This window comes from Myxocyprinus asiaticus, chromosome 4, assembly GCF_019703515.2.
Source record: "Myxocyprinus asiaticus isolate MX2 ecotype Aquarium Trade chromosome 4, UBuf_Myxa_2, whole genome shotgun sequence".
In the NCBI taxonomy this organism is placed as follows: domain Eukaryota; kingdom Metazoa; phylum Chordata; class Actinopteri; order Cypriniformes; family Catostomidae; genus Myxocyprinus; species Myxocyprinus asiaticus.
In genome coordinates this window covers 59,298,663-59,319,550 of record NC_059347.1, presented here as the reverse complement: position 1 = coordinate 59,319,550, position 20,888 = coordinate 59,298,663, and the positions used below count along the sequence as shown (strand labels likewise).

Sequence of the window (20,888 nt, the reverse complement as noted above, 5' to 3'; positions counted from 1 at the left end):
TGGAGTCTTATGGATAACTTTTATGCTGGCTTTATGTGATTTTTGGACCTTCAAATTTCTGGCCACCATTCACTTGCATTGCATGGACCTACAGAGCTGAAATATTCTTCTAAAAATCTTCGTCTGTGTTCTACAGAAGACAGAAAGTCAAACACATCTGGGATGGCATTAAGTTTTGGGTGAACTATCCCTTTAAGTGAGATGTTTTGTGATTGTGTGCAAGAAAGTCCCAACTTCCATGAATAAATGTGCATAACTGTGACAAAAGTAATGAACTTGAAATAAAGACTAAAGCAGTTGAAGCTGTGTTGAATTATTTGATTGGTTCACATGACTTTAACCTCACACAGCAAACGGAGCCTCATTAATAATTCCACCAGAGTGGCAATAAATCTGTGGTGGTTCTCGATGAAGCAGCAACACATGATCATAAATCAGTGAGATTACAGGATGATATTTCACAGTCTCACGTCTATTTCTGTCAGTCGAACTAATAGCCTTTGCCGATCGCTCACAGTGATGGCTCATGAATCGGAGATTTGTTTTCAAAATGTCAACGGTGCAATATGCAATCTCACTGACATCCGTAAAATGCCCTCTAATTATTTATTTAGCCCCTGCTGTCAATTAAAGGGCTGAGGGCCAGAGACGAGAGGTCAGGTAGGATTGCCAGCACGCCTAATGGGGGAATTTGATGAAATATTCCCAACAGTTTGGAGCTTATCAAGATCAATACAACAGAGGAGGGGTGAAATTGTTTATTGACAAAGTGTCCGAAGAATGTGATTCTTTTTGCAGCTTACTTGCAATTCTACAGGCTTTTTGTGTGTGTGTGTGTGTGTGTGTGTGTGTGTGTGAGAGAGAGAGAGAAAGATTTGTTTGTGTATAACATGAATTTATGATATTTGAAAAGTTGTTGCCTTCTTAAAACTATGTGCTGCAAAATATACATTTTACGATTCAATTGTGAATGGTGCTCCTTGCAAAACTCACTGCCACGATGTTTCTAGGGCGTTGCTATGCGGTTGCAAGGGCATAGATTTAGCTTGAACACTGGGGGAGTTGCAGCATTTACATGTTTCCATTGATCATGGTATAAATGGGGGGGGGGGGGGGGTGTCTATGCCCCTAAGGTGTTCTGAGTAGTGCGCCAATGGTTTTTACGATCTACTTAGGCTTGCGATGCTTTTGAGAAATACAGCCCAGGCAGACTAATCACTACATTAGGCAATTTTGTGATTATTGCTTTACAAAACTAAGGGGTTGAATTCTCCATTCAAAATGTTTATTGAAACACTTTTTTTTTTGGTCAGAAACACAAAGTATTTCTTTTATCAAAAGCTAATACTAGCCTAAATTAATGATTCTACATCGAGAGTTGCTTTGAGTCCTCAATGTACAGCAGTAATGGTAAAAATAAAACCAAAATCTGTTAATACATTAGAACATTTTTTTGTTTGTTTTAAAAATTACAACATCTCATAACATCGTATTACAAAATATAAACAACCCAACAAAACTGAAGAATAATAATAATAATAAAAAAAAAAAAAATGTAAACATGTAAAACAAACAATGTTTATAGAATCAGTGAATTAATCAAATTGACCCTTCGCTAAGCTCCGCCCCCCTTGGTTACGGTTGCCCGCCGTGACAAGCTCTGCATAACTCACATTTAAATAAAAGTTCAAGCCGAATCTACGCCCTTGTTTGGGAATGAGAGCTGACACAGTTTAATCAATATCACGCTCTTCTCCAGATTTATTTAAGTATATATAAAGAATAAAATATATTTTATTCTTTCTTTAAAAAAAAATATATATATTTTTTTTTTTTTTAAAGAAAGAAAAACACTATGGGTATCCTCTCTGGGTAACTCATGTCACTATTACAAATGACCCAGCAACAACGTGTTTGACTTTTTTTATATATATATTTTGATAAAATCCCTCTTAAAAGTACTCAAACACACATTACTCCCATAGACTGTCATTGGAAAATAGCAAACGCGTGTCAGAGTAATGGCGGCAGGGCAACAGTTTCTAAGCCAGGATTGGTCAGAAGCGTTTTTAAGGCGGGGCTTAGAGAAGGGTAAATTCTCCATTTTTAAAAAGCTACTACGTATGTAAAGACAGAAAATAATAACATTCAAAAATGTTTTCACTATGTACAGATACACTATGTACTAGTGCTTAGTGATCATGTGATTATGTCCAGTCAATGAAATGGCATTATCAGATTACCTCTAAATGATTGTTTTTGTTTGCATTCTGTCTGTTTCAATGGTAATATTAAGTAGGAGATGGTTTTATGAAATCTGATAAATGACTCAGAGGAGAATGCACAATAAAGCTCAACAGTGACCTCCCAGCGGACTGAGTTTTAAAAGTTTTTTCCCATTAATTTTTTTAATTATTTGTAGGCATTTCAAAAATAAAAAAATGAATAGAGTTCTAAGCCATTAATCAAATCAGCCAGCTCCAAGATGTATCACAACATTACAATTTTGAAAATTGGACTGCAAAAAAGTGCAATACTCTCGCTGCATTCAATTCAACTTTAAAAGTCAGAATTTCAAACGTACAATTTGGAAAAGTGCAACAGAATGTCAATTGTGCATGTGCATGATGTCACACAAACATACAGTACTGTGCAAAAGTCTTAGGCACATAATATGTTTCACAAAAGCATTTGTCTTAAGATGGTTAATTATATCTTCAGCTTTAGTGTGTCAATAGGAAATATAAATGTTAGACTCCCAAACATTACTTTTGCAAATAGAAAAGTTTAGAATAGAAGAACTGGGAGCCCTGCAACAGATGTCATGGCCCCCACAAAGCCCCCCACTGAACATCGAGTCAGTCTGAGATTACATGAAGAGACGGAAGCAACTGAGACAGCCTAAATAGATAGAAGAACAGGGAGCCCTGCAACAGATGTCATAGCCCCCACAGTGCCCCCCACTGAACATCGTGTCAGTCTGAGATTTCATAAAGAGACAGAAGCAATTGAGACAGCCGAAATAGATAGAAGAACAGGGAGCCCTGCAACAGATGTCATAGCCCCCACAGTGCCCCCCACTGAACATCGTGTCAGTCTGAGATTACATAAAGAGACAGAAGCAATTGAGACAGCCGAAATAGATAGAAGAACAGGGAGCCCTGCAACAGATGTCATAGCCCCCACAGAGCCCCCCACTGAACATCGTGTCAGTCTGAGATTACATAAAGAGACAGAAGCAATTGAGACAGCCTAAATAGATAGAAGAACTGTGTCGAATTCTCCAAGAAGCTTGAAACATCCTATCTGCCAACAACCAAGAAAAACTGTGTCCAGGTGTAACTAGGAGAATTGGTGCTGTTTTAAAAGCAAAGGTGGTCACAACGAATATTGATTTAGCTTTTTTATGTTTACTGGACTTTGTATGAGATTAAGTGACAGATGAAAACTATTTATTTCATTATTTTTGAAGACATCCTCACTATGCAACATTTTTCACAAGTGCCTAAAACTTTTGCACAGTACTGTACAGTAATGGCATCCAAATAAATTTACAAAATGCGTACAAATGTAACTTTTTAGCAAATAAAATGCATCGAGTTGAAGTTCCTACATGATAACAAAACCAGTTTAGCAAACGTTTGCAGAGACAGGTGTGTAAAACATGGTAAATTATCTTCTCTGTTGATCATTGTACACCTGCAGAACAGATATAATCACTTCATGCATTGTTTATCCTCCACAATTTAGTGGCTTGGAGATGACTTTGTTGACAGTCCAACACCTGCATTGCCAAGTCATATTTGAGAATATTCAAAGGAGTATTCCACATCTGACTTTAAAGGGAAGACAGCTTAACAGTGACTTCTCTGGTGGATCTTGCTTCAGGATTGTGGATAGTGTAGTGATTAACTGGGACTTTCTCTATTGCATTTTTACTTCGGAACCCTAATGTTGAGCTCTACTGATGATATTGGACTGTTTTCAGATTCCAGATAAGATTGAATTCTGTGGCAATATTGCTATATTGTGTTTGTTATAATTAGATAGTCTAGGTAAAACCAAGATGTCAGTGACATTCATGATATATAACATTAATAATTAAAAATACAATAAAAAAAAATGTCATTGTTGGTGAAAAGAAACTTAAATATAAATCATCGGACGCATTTTTAGACACATTCAAAGATGTTCACGAAGATAATCACCAAAACTTCTCTCATTTCGTCACGCTAAACATGTTTATCGAGGCATCCCCATAAAGCTGTTGTACTGCTTGTAGTTTTTATTATAAAATTTGGACCACTAATCCAGGCTTATTACATTGGTTTATTTTTGCATTGAAGTACTGAAGAATCCTGCATGCTTCCTTTTTGTGACTGTGATCCTTTACTTTGTATGGAACTGAAGCAGCTTTGAGTCTATATTCCAGTATCGTGCTCTTCTGTCTGGATTCTGGCTACAGATTACATTGGGTGATGTTGGTTTCCCTTTGGAATGTTTTTGTTGGGAATTAAGTGACTTCAGACAGCAGGTCTGGTCAGTTGGAGGTATCTGAGTGAACACTGTTTGCTCCCTCTATAGGAGATGTCACAGAAGATGGAGTGACTGCGTCATGCCAGCCACTGTTACCCTAGAAAGAAAGAGAGAGACAGTCTAAGTCACATTTGAGAGGTATAAAGTCAGAATGGAAACATTAGCCAGTATAGATTTTGAAAGTAACATCAAACCACAGATGAATGTGGCCCAAATCAGATATTTTCCTCTTTGGATGATGGTGCGTGGTTGCAAAATCACAGTGAATCTGATATTTTCCATTCCAATCTGGGCCACTTTCATATGTGAAAACAAATTGGATACATATCTAATTTCTCGCATGGTGTCTTCCATTCAGCATTCATGTGATTTATTATCCGAATGCGTTTTGTTTAAATTTTGAACAGTACAGCTATTGTTTTAGGGTCATTCCGTATCAACCCAGACCACCTCCACACTAATCCATTTAAAGGCATACCTAAAAATGCCAATTCTCTCATCATTTACTCACCCTCATACCATCCCCTTTCTTCTGCAGAACATAAATTATGATTTTAAGCTCTGTAGGTCCATACTATGCAAGTGAATGGGTGCCAAAAGTTTACGCTCCAAAAAGCACACAAAGACATCATAAAAGTAATCCATATGACTCCAATGTTTTAATTCATATCTTCAGAAAGGTGTGGGTGAGAACCATCAATATTTATGTCCTTTTTTGCTAGAAATTCTTCCCTCTGCCCAGTAGGGGGCAATATGCATGAAAAATGTGAATCACCAAAAACACAAGAAGGAGAATGTAAAAGTGATCTGTTTCTCACCCACACCTATCATATCACTTCTGAAGACATTGATTTAACCACTGGAGTCATATGGATTACTTTTATGCTACATAATGTGATTTTTGGAGCTTAAAAATTTTGGCACCCATTCACTTGCATTGTATGGACCAAAAGAGCTGAAATATTCGTCTAAATATCTTCACTTGAGTTCAGCAGATGAAAGAAAGTCATACACATCTGCAATGGCATGAGGGTGAGTAAATGATGAGAGAATTTAAATTTTTGGGTGAACTATTCCTTTAAGTTTGAAAACTCAATTTTAAGTTCTCCAATGCGGTTATGCAGAGCATTTTTGAAAGTCTCTGAAATGCCATTCTAGTGTGGAAGAGAGGCGTAAACGTCGCAAAATCTATGCGTTTTCAAACAAAAATATATTAGTCCTCCGTAACCAGAGGTCCCCGGCTCAAAATTGTGTTTCAATAATTTTTTATCAAGTGAAAAAAATACATAAATGATGATCAAAGCCAAAATATGAAATCCCTTGGATTGATAATGATTGATTATTCCATTATTTTGTAGAGGGGAGTCAAAATGACAGTTTTCACCTATAATTTTAGAGCAAAACAGGTAAAAAAATAACCTTGAAAAGGTGGCAGCATCATTATTTTCAACCTGGTCTCACAGAATGAACATTACTCTATATATTTTTGCAAACTGATTTTTACGTGACGCTTTCTACATTTCGCGGTAGTTTCCTGGTGAATCGACCACTAGAATCACTACAACAACTGTGCTTTTTATTAATTGTCACACAAATCACGAGTACAAATGCTGATTATGACTTTTTAAACACTTATTTTTCACTTTGTTACTCACACACTGCTATGTTATGATATCAAAACACTTTTACTTTAACGCATGATTTGAAAAATGATACATTTTAACACTCGTATTACAGGCTCACATTATTCCAATATGAGTAGCTTGCTTGTTAGCTTACCTGATAAGAGTGTTGGACTTTGGGCTTGTCAATCACGGTTAGAGTCCAGCCAAAATGCACAAAAGTGAAAGTGCCATAGAAGTGACACGAAATGGCAGGGTTGCTTCAGAAAATGTGCTTTTCATTTCGAACTGGCATTTTAAAACACTACTGGTTAGGTTTAGATTTGGTTAAGGGTAAGGATGTCTGTTTTGTTAAACTCTCATTTATGTTTTAGGACATTATTGGTTAAGTTTAGGTTAAAGTTTTAGGTTAGGGGGGTACGTTTTACTCATTAAAACCTCCATCTAAAACTCACCTTAAAAACCTTGTCTGATTACAACTTCATTTCACTCGGTTTTGGCGCCCCCTGCTGGGCAATTCACTGGGAAACTGCAGCAAAACGTGTAATGAAGCACGTAATTTCAGCTTTGCAAAAACGTTACAATGCTCACATAAATTTAATGAGATTAGGCTGATTCTTTTTTTATTTTTAAACAGTGACTTTTTACTCAAATCTGTTGACTTCGGCACCTCCTGTTGCAATATATGCCAATGGTGTGAGTCCAAAAATGGGAAAAAATACTTGTGTTGTTTTTCGAAGTATTACAGATATCCTTATATACTTTTAGATTCTGCTTCAGAACAAACTTTGCTCTTGGTATCTAAATTATTACTATTAAATCCCAGAGATGGGCTCTCAATGTTGCTCCATCAGAAGAGTGTTACATTTTACATATTTTCAGTGGTCGAAAACCAAATGATTTAAAGCTAGTTTTTCTTGTCCAAAAAAAAAAAAAAAAAAAAGATCTGAAGTACAAATTCAGTTGAAACTGTAAATGTACCTTTATTTAATCACAAAAAACAACAATGTACCATTATTAAGAATAAGCGACACATTACCTGTATCTAGTTTTTGGATTTCGAATGCATCATTAGGGGTCCAAGCACCAAAGGCTTTGAAACCCTACTGTATTTTTCGTATAATTCTTTTTCTGCCTTAAAAGTGTTTGTATTATTTAATAAAAATAAAATAATGAGGCTACCACCTTTCTAGGGTTATTTTTTGACCTGTAGTTTTGCTCCAAACCACAGGCAAAAATGGTCATTTTGACCCCCCTCTTAAAAAAATAGATTACTTAGTAAATATAGTACACAAATACTTTTTGTGCCACTGTATGAATGAACAAACAACAAATAAATTACTATGACATCTGAAGCTATTTATACAGCCCCCAACTTCTCCTGGTGACATCGCTGTGGATGATAATTTTCCCCTGGCAACAGTATTACACAGTCCGGACGGCTTTTTTCACTTGCTTTAGCTGCCTCAACAGATAAACAAAGCTTTAACACCATGACTCCCGATCAACTCCATTATAAAGCATATTTTATCAAACCTAATATAGGAAGATGTGATTCACATCTGTACAAAGCTGCAGGCAATTCCACTTTCATATTTTATTATTGTGATAAGAAAATGGACTGCAGATTCGCTCCGAGAAAGAGAGCGAGAAAGCCTGGTTCAATAAGACAGATATATATTGTCAGCAACATTGCATGTCGTTTTGTTATTAGATGCATTTTACAAAATGGAAATGGAAAGCGTTTGCTTCCCATCCTGGCAAATGGCCCCGTGTGCGCTTGTGAATATGAATCCATACATTAATCTTTGCCTTCTCACAGGACTGCCATCAACCCTCCCAGACATAATCTATGGTGTCGTCTTTGCACGGGCTCGTGGAGCAACGGCTTGATCATACAGACAACTCGCTGAATGACTCGGGTACGCCTGCTGGGGAAAGATTATCCCGTTTCCCTTTAAACACCACATGAGAAAGTGTGTGTAGTGTGTAATGCAAATGTGTGGCATATTCGTTAGTTCCTCTACTGTTCGACTTAACAGCTTTTGGCACACACCCAAGTCCATTTGACGTCAAAGTTCAGTTTGTTTGGCTGGTGTGAATGCGCATTTCAGAATAACATAAAAATTGTTCATCCTTAAACTTACATTTAAGCCATGAGGGCTGTAAAGCGGGTTGCCTCGTAAACCATCGCTGTAACCCAATGACTGGCTTATGGTGTGACGTATGGAGTCGCCCTGCAAAGAGAAAGACAGATTCAATATAAAGCCTAATTTATACAATGGAAGAAGCCAAACTTTTATCCTGAACGAACTAAAGTTCAACAAAGCATTTATACAATGCGTGGCATTGTTTTAAAAGGAATTCATTGTGGACAATAAATAAATAAAGAGCATCACGGCCAACCCACACCAGCGATTAGTTTGAACCAACCATCAAAGCTCTTCGACTAGCCGAGTTCTCCTAGGTCAACTGTGTGCAAACAGTAGAAATATCACCAAACGAACACATTATCTTCATATTTTTTAAGTGAATTCCAAGAACCCTGTTCACCCAGTAGGTATAAATTAGCCTTAAAAGTTTTTTTGCAAGTAGTATTTCAGCTCAAAATTCTTTTTTAAAATGCATCCATTTTAAGCAGGTGCAATCAGCGCATAGGTAACACTGCGTCTTAAGTATTTAAATTAAATTACTGAGCACATTTACATACACGTTCTTAAGCCTGATTTATAGTATGGAAGAAGCCAAACTTTTTTCTCCTGGATGAACTAAAGCACCCTAGGTGAACGAAGCCTGCGTTTACACTATGCGCAACGTCATTTAAAAATTATTTTGTTTAGGGTGATGTCACATGTTTAACATACTGTTCCAGCAATGGAGGTAATGCCAATAATGCAGGTTTTTCTCTCTGTGGATTGACGCTTTTAGTGCTGTATCGCTTCTTTGCTTTATTAAACTTGTCATGGAACCTCTTCCACTTTTAAAAACTCCAATCTCTCTCCACGCATTTGTCATGGCTTCAAAATTATCCATTTTAACAACAGTAACCTAGGTAACAACTCCTCAGATGGCATGCGCCACATCACACCCACGATTAGTTTTAAACAATCATCAATGCTCTTCGATGCTCTTCTACCGCCCGAGGAAAGCAGGCGGTAAACTGAATTGTATTTAAAAGAGATACTTGTTTACATTTTTTATCAAGGAGGAGAAAGTTAAATTTTTATGAAAGATTTTCATTCTTCACAAAAAAATTTTTTTAGAATAACGTACACTACACTGATGAATTGTGCACTTGTTACTTTCACCCACTAACCCCACTAATTCATGCCCTCAGCTTTTTTATACCAGTGTGTGATTATACCTGTGTCTGTCCTGTACTAGGGATCTGGGCCGGCTGGTATGAGCTTCCATTCAGACTAGGCAAACTCATGAACATATCTCCAGAACCTGACAAACTATATGAACCCGAGGAACCTGCAGAGAGCGGAGAGATGAGAAGAGATGAAAGAGTGAGTTTGATGTCATAGACTGAATAGTGGAGGAAAGAGGGAGTTTTGAAGTTGACATACCAGTGAACATGTTGTTTAACAGATTGTTTTTGTCTTCTGTTGCGTCTAATTGAAAATCTTCATCTTTCATCTGAAAACCTGCAGTGAAAAAAATGGTATGACATTTTAGCTGTGGCACAGGACAAAATCTAATTTACACATTTGCCTCTGAGCATAAATGGATATTTAGTTTTCATATGCTTATGCTTCACTCATAAAAACAAAAAACATCTTAAACCAGTCTTAGGTGGTTTAAGATAGTCTCACAGCCTGGCCAAGCAGATATTCAGTTGACTTAATGAAACATGTCCCAAACCTCTAAAAAACCAGCAAACCAGACTAACCAAGACATCCTGGGAGTCCAGCAAAAACCAGCAAACCAGTTTAGGCCAGTTTAAGCCAGGGGTTTTCAAACTTTTTGAGGACCCCCAAATATGACAATCCCTTAAGCGAGGGATGCTCTTTCTAAAATATAAAAGCAGTTATTAATTTTCATATATAAAGACCCATTTATAGGCCTACTGTGTGAGAAAAATAGTAAGTGTGAAATTATACAGACAAGATGTTGTTGGCCAAATTAAATAATTGGCTTTTATACTGTCACTGTACTAAAGCCAGAAAAATGATTAAAATATTATCTGGAAAATATTTACTTTTAAACAGATGACCAGGTAGCTATAATAACCTGCCTGGCATTAATGCCTGCTGTGCCTCCACCAGTGCCTTCAGCCCAGCTGCGGGGTCATCAGCCGGGAGCCACCTATCTTCAATGTTTTGCCCCATTAATCCCGGAACATCTCCTGGTGGTGCGGCAGGGTCAGGGACGTCTACCTGCCACCCCCCGCAGCTGGACACCGGATCCCCTCCAACCCCTCTCATCCTTGTCTTCACATTCAGACATCCTTCCTTCACAAATTACTTGCAATCAGGGTTGTATATGTCATAATATCTTGACATGACCATATAAGCCAGCCCGTTGGCCAGCTGGAACCGAGATGCGTACTCAGTGCCCTACTGGTACTGGCACCGTATCTCTCGATAGCTCAGTGCCACCGATTCCGTATGGCATACTACCTCAGCACAAGCCCTCACCACATATAACCCAGGTTCCCTATTCCTAAGTTTCCTACTTCTGAACCCCCCACTTTTTGTCCTTCCTTCTTAACCATAACCAGAAACTCCCTTTCTCAGCTTCCTCTGCCAATTCCTTCAAATACTTTTTTAAAGCTGCTCCTACGATGCCAAAGTCTCTAAATAGGTGCTGCATTGATGTTCCCATAAAACCCAACCTCCACAGGGTAGGTGGCAGTCCTCCATCCATTTTCCTTACACTCTTCTTCCTCTCATAGGCTGTCTCTAGACCCTCTTCCCATGTAAGCTCAATCAAAACTATTTTCCTAGCTGAAGTTGACCACAACACTACATCCGGCCTCAAGGAGGTAATGGCAGCCTCGGTAGGAAATTATAGCTGCTGGCCAAAGTCAACCATCATTGACCAATGATCATTCCAGGCGCCAAGCTTGATCTGGCTTCCCTCTGTGCTGAGCCTTGTGCGGCACCTCCCTTTTTAACAAAATCAACACCCTGCCTCTTGGGAGCATGGTTGCCATTGTTTGCCTTTACTCTACGTACCTCTAGGATCTCTGCCAGCTTCCGCAGGACCTGATCATGCCGCCACCTCTACCATCCTTGTGCCAGGGCAGTCTTGCACCAAACCAATATGTGCTACAATTTTGCTCTTGGGGACTCTCAGAGGGGGCAACTCTCCTTTTTGCCATACCACAGAGACAAATTCCCAGGGCTTGGTAGGGTATCGTAGGTGGATCTTTTAGAAAACTTAGCCTGGCCTGGGGTACCTTCCACAGTTCAGCCCATCCTAACACTCTATCAGATGTCCCCTCCCATATGGTCCAGCGCCCTTGCTGGTGCTGGCTGACTGTCCTAACCTTATACTCTTCCTCTTCCATCCTAGTTACTTCCGTAACTACCATTGCTCTCCTCTGTTGAGGCTGCTGACCACAGTTTGGGAGCCACCCCCATTCAAGGCCTGTTCTTCCTGACTGTGTTCTTCCAACAATCTCTTGATGCTTCAGTCTTGAAACTGCCTGGTTTACGACCTCCTCTGCCTTCCAAATTCTGCCTGTTTGGACTTGGACTTGACCTGCCCTCACTGCCTAGTCTGTCGATTCCCATAGCTCTAAAACAAGCCTGGTCTTTTCCTGCTTGTAGCCCAGAGAGAGTGATTTTAGAGGCAGTTAGACATAATCTGAAGAATTTGATTTATTTATTCATTTTTATTTGTTTAAAAACCCCTGGTTTAAGCTAGCATGTTTTTTTCTTTTCAAATATACATGTTTGACCCCGCATTAAAAAAAAGGAAATTTCTGTATTATAAAAACAAACTAAAAAAAAACAAACAAAAAAAACTTTCTAATAAATCTGCAATGATTTTATTAGCTGTAGTCTTTAAAGGAATAGTTCACACAAAAATGAAAATCCTGTCATCATTTCTCACCCTCATTCTGTCTCACACTTGTATGGCTTTCTTTCTTCTGCTAAACACAAAGACTTTCTGAGGGATGTATGATTGTGTTTTTGTCCATACAAAGAAAGTTAATGGGGTTAAAAACTTTCAAGCTCCAAAAAGTGCATCAAGGCAGCATAAGACTTGAGTGTTTTAATCCATGTCCATGAAACAAAAATTCAGTTCTTAATCACCTAAATGCTTCACTTCTGCCCAGCTCTCCTATGTGCGTGCACATTACAGAAGCTCGTTCACATGTGTTTGTGTGAAAATGCGAGTGTGCATGTGCCAAGCACAAGGACATATGAAAGAGCTTCTCTCATGAAGATGCAAAGAAAATGCTGGGTGCAACTGAAGTGTTTTGGTGAAAAAGGAATGAATTTTTGCTTTGTTTCACACCCAGAGTGATCATATTGTTTCAGAAGATGTGGATTAAACCACTCAAGTCATATGGATTACTTTTATGCAGCCTTTATAACCACAACAATCCTAGATGTTTGTTCAGTACTGTGGCTAAATTGGTTAGGAATAAAACTTCGATTGAACCAGATATTCCATCGCAGCACAGTAGTAATGACATTATGAATTTCTTTACTGATAATATCGAAATCATCAGAAACAAAATTGGAATCATGCATTTCTCCTAATTATCCTTAGGGCATGTCCCAAGAAACTTTATACTGGCAGTTTTCAAACCACTTATCAAGAAACCACAGCTTGATCCAGGAGAATTGTCTAATTATAGACCAATTTCAAATCTCCCATTTATGTAAAAATACTAGAAAAGATAGTGTCCTCCCAATTATGTTCATTTTTCAGAGAAATGGAATATTTGAAGAATTTCAGTCAGGATTTAGGCCCCATCATAGTACAGAGACTGCACTTAGAGTTACAAATGACAGTCTCTTATCATCTGATCGCAGCTGCATTTCTCTTCTAGTGCTCTTAGATCTTAGTGCTGCCTTCGACACCATTGATCATGACATATTCTTGGATAGGCTTGAAAATTATGTTGGCATTTGTGGACAGGCATTAGCTTGGTTTAGGTCCTATCTCTCTGACCACTACCACATTGTCTGTGTAAATGAGGAACTGTCGGATCAAATTAAAGTTAAGTATGGAGTGTCACAGGGATCAGTTTTAGGGCCTCTGCTTTTCTCCCTATATATGCTCCCCCTTTATCAGGAACCATGGAATTAGTTTTCATTGTTATGCAGACGGTACCCAACTTTATATGACTAAACTATGGAATAGTCTTCCTAGCAGTGTTTGGAACTCAGACACACTCTCTCAGTTTAAGTTTAGACTAAAGACTTATCTACTCAGCCAGGCATACACCTAATTTATCCCTCAATTCATAGTTATGCTGCTTTAGATAGGTCTGCCAGAACCGAAAACACTTCTCTTATTCTTTAACCCTGCTTTAAAGTAAATGATATCTGTGCTAATTTTATTCTATTTCTTTCCCTGTCTAAACCTCGGGATTATATCCTGAGGTTACCAGAGCCTGCCAGATCCATCTCTGATCCTGCCTGATGTCTGACTCCAACTGTGTCATTGGGTGATGATGACCAACTCCAGCATGTGCCAGCCAGACTTCACTTCAGTCTACTAAGAGAATGAAACTTTTTTGGTGAACTATGCCTTTAATTGAGATAAGAAGCTACATTATAAGCACTGCAGGTGGTACATCATAAAGTGTTCGCATTGTGTTGTGTTTACCGGAGCTGGGTGTGGCAGGTGAGTTGTTCTGGCTGTTTTGTATGGCTGCGGCCACAGCTTGAGTGGCCGTTACAGCTGTCTTAGCGGCATATAGATTTGCCTCTTCCTGGAATTTACCGATGTTCTTCTTATAGCGAATTCGTTTATTACCAAACCAGTTAGACACCTGAGAGAGAGAGAGATAAGCGTATGCAGGTAAGTCTCATGAAGAAATACCCCTGTCATATTTCAAATGAAAAAAATATAGATATATTTCTTAACATAATATATTAATAAAAAATGTCAATACAAAAAATCAGTGCATTTACATGATAACAACCAAAAAAATCAATTTATATAAAAAATCAGACAATGCAAGAAAACCATATTTTCAGATTATTCTCTGCTTTTGACGTCAAAACGTAAAGAGGCATGCGCACAACACTTGCGCACACTGGATAAGCCTGTAAGAACGCCGGTAAAGGTGTTTCCATGCAACGCTGCTTAAACCGTTTTTGACTGTACCCTGATAATGGAACACCATTTAAGGCTTATTAAGCATAATTGGTGTAAGAATATGCATGTAAACACACTCAATGTCAAAAATAGTCTTAAAGGAATAGTTCACCCAAAAATGAAAATTTGCTGATAATTTACTCACCCATCCAAGATGTATATGACCTTCTTTCTTCATCAGAACAGCATTTAAGATTTTTAGGAAAGTATCCCAGGTTTTTAGCTTCATCCAATGCAAGTGAATGGACACCAATTTTTTTTATTTTGATCAAAAAGCATATTCAGGCAGCATCAAAGTAATCCACACGACTCCAGCCGATTAAGTAATGTCTTCTGAAGTTAATCGATATGTTTGTGTGGAAAAACAAATCGCTAATTAAAACGTTTTTAACTTTAAATCGGCGCTTCCGCCAGCTCTCTGTAGCTGTTTGAATTGACCTAACTCTCGCTTCAAGTACGTTCCTCTGTTGTAAACAGAGCAGAATTTCTGAATTCTCGCATGAACGCACCAACGTGGTCACGCGACAGCGACGTAAGGCAGTGAGTGTTTACAGGAAGAGATATTTTAATTAGCAATTAGTTTTTCACACAAACATATCTGTCACGGTCCTGTCACTCTGTCAGTCTGGGTTTTTGTCTGACAGGACCGTGGCATTATCATCCCATGTCTGTCTTGTGTTTCGTTGTCTGTCTTTGTGTGAGCGCGTGGTTTCAGTTGTATTCCCTGCCGTGCGCTCTTCATTCTGTCTTGTTTCATGTCTGGAGCATGGTGTCTGGATCCTGACCCTTCTGTCTGGTTCGGTTTCGGTTTTGGTGTCGGGATCCAGACACTCACGTCCCATGTCTTGTCCTGTATTGGCAGGAGTGCATTGCACTTGTCATCTTGGTGGCATGCACTCTCGTCAATCTATATCTGTCTCTCGCGACCGCGGACGCGCGTTGCACTCGCTTTGTGCTGCGTGCCCAGGTCGCGAGCTGTCTTCACGTTGTGTTGAGGTTCGGTCACTTCGGTCTGTGGTTTCGGGTTTGTGTGTTCAAACACTCGCACAGGTGACCTGTCTTGTTTTTGTTGCCTGTTGCGTGCATCGCGTGCCGTTTGCCTCGCAATGTACGCTCAGGTTTCGTTTAGTGTGAGAATGCATGGCATCACTTTTGCCGTTGCAACGCATTCTCTTGTATTGTTTGTCGGTTGGCATGGGCGTATATTGCCTTATTGTCTTGGCGATGTGCACTCATGCCATTTGGGTGTTTTGTTGTCTTATGTGAGCACATGGCTTTGTTTTGTTTCTGTATTGCCACATGTCTCTCTGTCTTACGTCATACCCCCCTCCTTGTTTGCTTATTATTAATTTATTTGCCTCACCTGTCCCCTGTTAACCCGTTTGGTTTCTCTGCCTATTTAAGTCTCCTCGTGTTTGCTGTCCAGTGCCAGTTGGTCTTGTTTCCAGTCTTGTGTGTCCCAGTTGGTCTTGTGTAGTCGGTCGGTCTTGTTTGTTCCTCATCCCATCCCTGTCCGGTCCGGTTGGTCCTGGTTCCCCGTTTCCCTCTGCCCCATCCCTGGATTGTTCATTTTCCCTTTTGGGGTTGTTTATGTTTGTTTTCCCCCTTGTGGGAGTATTGGTTGAGTTTTATTTTGTATTTAATAAATTCTTGTTTTTTTAACTCTGCAACTGGGTCCTGTCTCTGCATTCGTGACCCATATCGATTCACTTCAGAAGACATTAGTTGCTCGGCTGGAGTCGTGTGGATTACTTTGGACTGTCAAAAATTGGTGTCCATTCACTTGCATTGAATGAAGCTAAAAACCTGGGATATTTTCCTAAAAATCTTAAATCCTGTTCTGATGAAGAAAGAAGGTCATATACATCTTAGATGGCCTGAGGGTGAGTAAATTATCAGCAAATTTTCATTTTTGGGTGAACTATTCCTTTAATTGTCTTTCTATAATTATAATAATTATTTTGTGGGGCAATATGTCCCAGACATGTTTTTGACAGTTTTCATGAGATTCACCCATGCAGAATTTGTGTAATGAAATATGCCGCATCTTTGCAAACAGTATGTTCACAGGTTTTTGGGATAATATTTCTGTATGTGGTTTTTATCAGGGACTAAATCTGAAATGTTTTTCGTTTCGGTTCGTTCTGAGCAGGAACTGTATTTTTTTGTTCCGGTTCTGGTGTTCAGCGGCCTCTTTTTCAATTGGGATCCGGTTAAACAAAATTAAAAAGAAGCTAATAACATTATCTTTAATATAAATGTACTGTGTGCTAAGGGTGGGTGTATTCTTAATTAGGGCTGGATATTGATACAGATTTCCCGATTCGATTCTGATTCACAAGCTCTCGATTCGATTCCGTTTTCGATTCAGTATGGGTATATTTCAGTTATAATTTCCCTTTTGCTTGCATATGGAAGAAATTTTCTCCCAGCTAATGCTGTTAATTATACAGAGTACTTTACGAGTTTTTCATCATTTTGATCACATTTTGGCTTTTTAAAAATGAACATATCCATTTATTCAATCAACAAATAAGATATTATATTTCAATTTATATATTAAAATTTGTATTGTTTAATTGCATAATTTGTACTATTTACAAGTATTTACATTGATTTATTGAACTTGTGCTAAAATCGATACTGTCTCTTTAACAAAGCCGGCATTTCTGTAAAGAGTGTCTTTACAAGAGAACAAGTTAACGAGAGAGGACTTAAATGGATTTATCTTATCTGTGTCATGCATGATTAGAATTAAATGCTTATTTTTTTGTTGTTTTTGATCAACAACTGACTGTAGAGTTGTATTAGAAGTGTATTAAAAGAGACACTATTCAGCGTCAAATGGGTTGCGTGGATCTCGTCTTCGGACACGCATTATGCGGAACAACTTTTACACTCAACATGCAGTGAAAGGATCGCTGCTGAATACTTCACCAATATACTACACAATTACTGGTGAGTGAAATGTAAACATTTACTAGCAAGTTATATACATTTATAAATATATACATTTTATATATACATTTTAGTCGCATTGCGCGAACTTTGGTTGCTAACGTGTGTGATTGCCTCTCATTGTAGTAGAACGTTGCGCATAGAGTAAAAGATCGATCTTTGGATTTAAGAAATTGTATCAAGATCATTCAAATGAAGATCGCGATGCGTCGGAAAATCAATAGTTTTACCCAACCCCTTTCTTAATATTAAATATCCCCCAAAATATTTCAAAATATTTCAAAAACACATAGTCAAATTAATAGTCAAAGCATGCATGCACACTGCTTGGGCATGTTTGGACTAAACATCATCTTATGCTGGCTGAATTCATTTATTTACACCTTATTTAATAATTATTTTATTTTAATTATTTGTTTTAATTACAAATCTGCTTTTCAGGCAAAACCCAGCAGCGTCAGATTTTTATTAATGCATCATATCAAACAATAATTCAGTGAAGACATGGAAACAACTGAGAAATGTACTTTTAACCTCGATATTTTTCCTTGTATCTGGATTAAGTGTGCATGTATATGTAGTAATTATATATTGGTGCCTAAAAGATCTTAGGCATGTCAAGAAGGCTTCATCCACAACATGCATTAAGGCAAAGAAATGTGTGATGCAGCAGTTTCATTCAGAATCAAATCACATGCTCATAATGTTCAACTAAAAAGAGAGAAGCCTCACTTTTCAGGGCAACAGGAAATGGTGTAATTCAGAAAATGTGCACTTTAGACTTTGGTTTCATGAAAAAAAAAAAAAAGTGTCGGTACAAAATTAACCAGTTACCAACATTTAAAATAAAGTTTTCACTCCAGAACAATTAAAAGGGACTTTGTTCCCATTTTAGGCTACGTTCTGCTAAAACTTTTGTTCGTTTTCAGTTTTGTTTTCGCTCCTTGGAAAATTTTCAGTCCCTGGTTTTTACAGAGTCTGTTGTTTTCATACAACTCTAAGACATTGTGAATGGACCAACCTTTAGCAAAAGTACATAACATTTTCAACAACCCAGGCATATTAATTTTACATCTACCCCAAGCAACAGCTCCCTCGTAACAAGTCCGCTTGTTACTAAATCGTTTTTGAGACACAGAGACAAGGCTGCCACTTCAACCAACATCAACAGACAACACAGTGGACAGACGAATGTTTAGTAACATACCTGTGACACAGTGATGGTGTTTCCCTTCCCCTGAGGGCAAAAACAACAGAAGGGGCTTTTTTACAGTAATGACTTTCCGTTCAACCCCCCCCCCCCCACCCACAGCCGTTACACAGACAACGCCGATTCTATTAAACAGACTGGACGTCGGATTAACACTCATCATAGTTTGAGGGCCTGGGTAGCTCAGTGAGTATTGACACTGACTACCACCCCTGGAGTCGCGAGTTCGAATCCAGGGTGTGCTGAGTGACTCCAGCCAGGTCTCCAAAGCATCCAAATTGGCCCGGTTGCTAAGTAGGGTAGAGTCACATGGGGCAACTTCCTCGTGGTCGTGATTAGTGGTTCTCTCTCTCAATGGGGTAAGTTGGAGAGTAGCATGAGCCTCCATATGCTGCGAGTCTCTGTGGTGTCATGCACAACGAGCCACGTGATAAAATGCGCGGATTGACGGTCTCAGAAGTGGAGGCAACTGAGACTTGTCCTCCACCACCCGGATTGAGTAACCGCGCCACCACGAGGACCTACTAAGTAGTGGGAATTGGGCATTCCAAATTGGGGAGAAAAGGGGATTAAAAAAACATCAATTAGAGCGCAACAGTCACATTCTTTAAGTAAAAGATGGCATTAAAAATTCCCATACTAAAATATGGAGATGACATCTAATGAGCTCTGAGATTGATAAGAGATTGCTTATGCTTCTGTTGCCATAGTTTTCTTCAGTTTAAAAAAAAAAATTCAGAATTTAGGGTGAAGTCCTGAACTACCGACCAGTCGAAGTCGCTGTTACCGTGGAAATGGGAACCGCAGCAAGCAGGGTTATAATGAATTTTTGCAAGCTAGGTCACGCTAGCTAACATTATTAGCTACTAGTCACACGTGACTGTATGCAGTTTGTTTTGTTTTTATTTATGGGCGAGTTTATCTAAAATAATTCACAATAATGGATTGCTGTGAAAAAGATTTATTCAAATAATCACACAGCAGTGTCGTTCCGTGGCGAGCCATACAGAAAACACCTAAGAAATTAGCGCAAATGTGTCTTTCTGTCTTTCCAAATGTAATAAGGAACGATTTTTACAGTAAACAAAGCAGAATACACAATTCTGGAAATGTATATATAGTTTACTCACTTGCTACTACGTATCTCGATAGTGTGCAGGCTGAGACTAGCTAGCTAACTACCTAACATTATCCTGTATGGTATATTGTTGCATTTGAGCATAAAAAACAACATTCTTTTTATCACGTTTCACAAAAGAAAAAAATTATTCATTCCAGCATAAGTACATTGTCTTGAACCTTTGTTGTTTTCCTCCAGATTTTCCGATAATCGTTTGCAAAACAATTCTTGTAATATTGCTGGTTGGTTGAAGACTACGCCGGTCGCTGTTGCGCTCTATATCACTTCACACTGTATTTTCATATATTACTGTGCAACATTGCTTTGTTTCAATGAATTGAATGATTTTTTTAAGGAAAGTATTTTAAGCCAAATTCTCTGCACCTTCACAGTGTCACAGACCACATAAGCTAAAAAAATGGTTAGTTACATTGCTCTGATTCAGAATAAAATCCCCCCTTGATTCACTGCTGTGTTCTGAACCCAGTAGGTTCCACAAACATTTAAAGGGACAGTTCACCCAAAAATGAACTATCCTCATGCCGTCTCAGATGTGTATGACTTTCTTTCTTCTGCAGAACACAAACAAAGATTTTTAGAAGAATATTACAGCTCTGTAGGTCCATACAATGCAAGTGAATGGCGACCAAAACTTTGAAGCTCCAAAAAGCACATAAAGGCAGCATAAAAGTAATCCATACGACTCCAGTGGATAAATCCATGTCTTTAGAAGCGATATGATAGGTGTGAGTTAGAAACAGATCCATATTTAAATAATTTTTTACTATAAATCTCCACTTTCAATTCCACATTCTTCTTTTGTTTTTTTGCTATTCTCATTACAAATATATGCATATCCTGCATATTGCCACCTACTGGACAGGGCTGGTCAAAGGTGGAGATTTACAGTGAAAAAAGATTTAAATATTGATCTGTTTCTCAACCACACCTATCATATCACTTCTGAAGACATGGATTAAACCACTGAGTTGTATAGATTACTTTTATGCTGCCTTTATGTGCTTTTGGAGCTTAAAAGTTCTGGCCACCATTGAATGGACCTACAGAGCTGAGATTTTCTAAAAATCTTTATTTGTGTTCAGCAGAAGAAAGAAAGTCATACACATCTGGGATGGCATGAGGGTGAATA

The 20,888-nt window shown here is 38.4% G+C and overlaps 1 protein-coding gene across 1 annotated transcript in view; it reads right to left on the bottom strand.

Annotated features, from left to right (window-relative positions):
- Positions 1-1,275: 1,275 nt before the first annotated feature.
- Positions 1,276-20,888, bottom strand: part of LOC127440063 (pre-B-cell leukemia transcription factor 3-like) — a 45,621-nt gene continuing 26,008 nt past the window's right edge. The window contains exons 6-11 of the mRNA XM_051696444.1: positions 18,616-18,645; positions 13,956-14,121; positions 9,731-9,808; positions 9,523-9,635; positions 8,306-8,395; positions 1,276-4,633 (exon numbers count right to left, since the gene is read on the bottom strand). Of these exons, the coding sequence (XP_051552404.1) occupies positions 4,541-4,633; positions 8,306-8,395; positions 9,523-9,635; positions 9,731-9,808; positions 13,956-14,121; positions 18,616-18,645 (570 nt within the window). The 3' untranslated portion in view covers positions 1,276-4,540. The remainder of the gene's footprint in view (positions 4,634-8,305; positions 8,396-9,522; positions 9,636-9,730; positions 9,809-13,955; positions 14,122-18,615; positions 18,646-20,888) is intronic.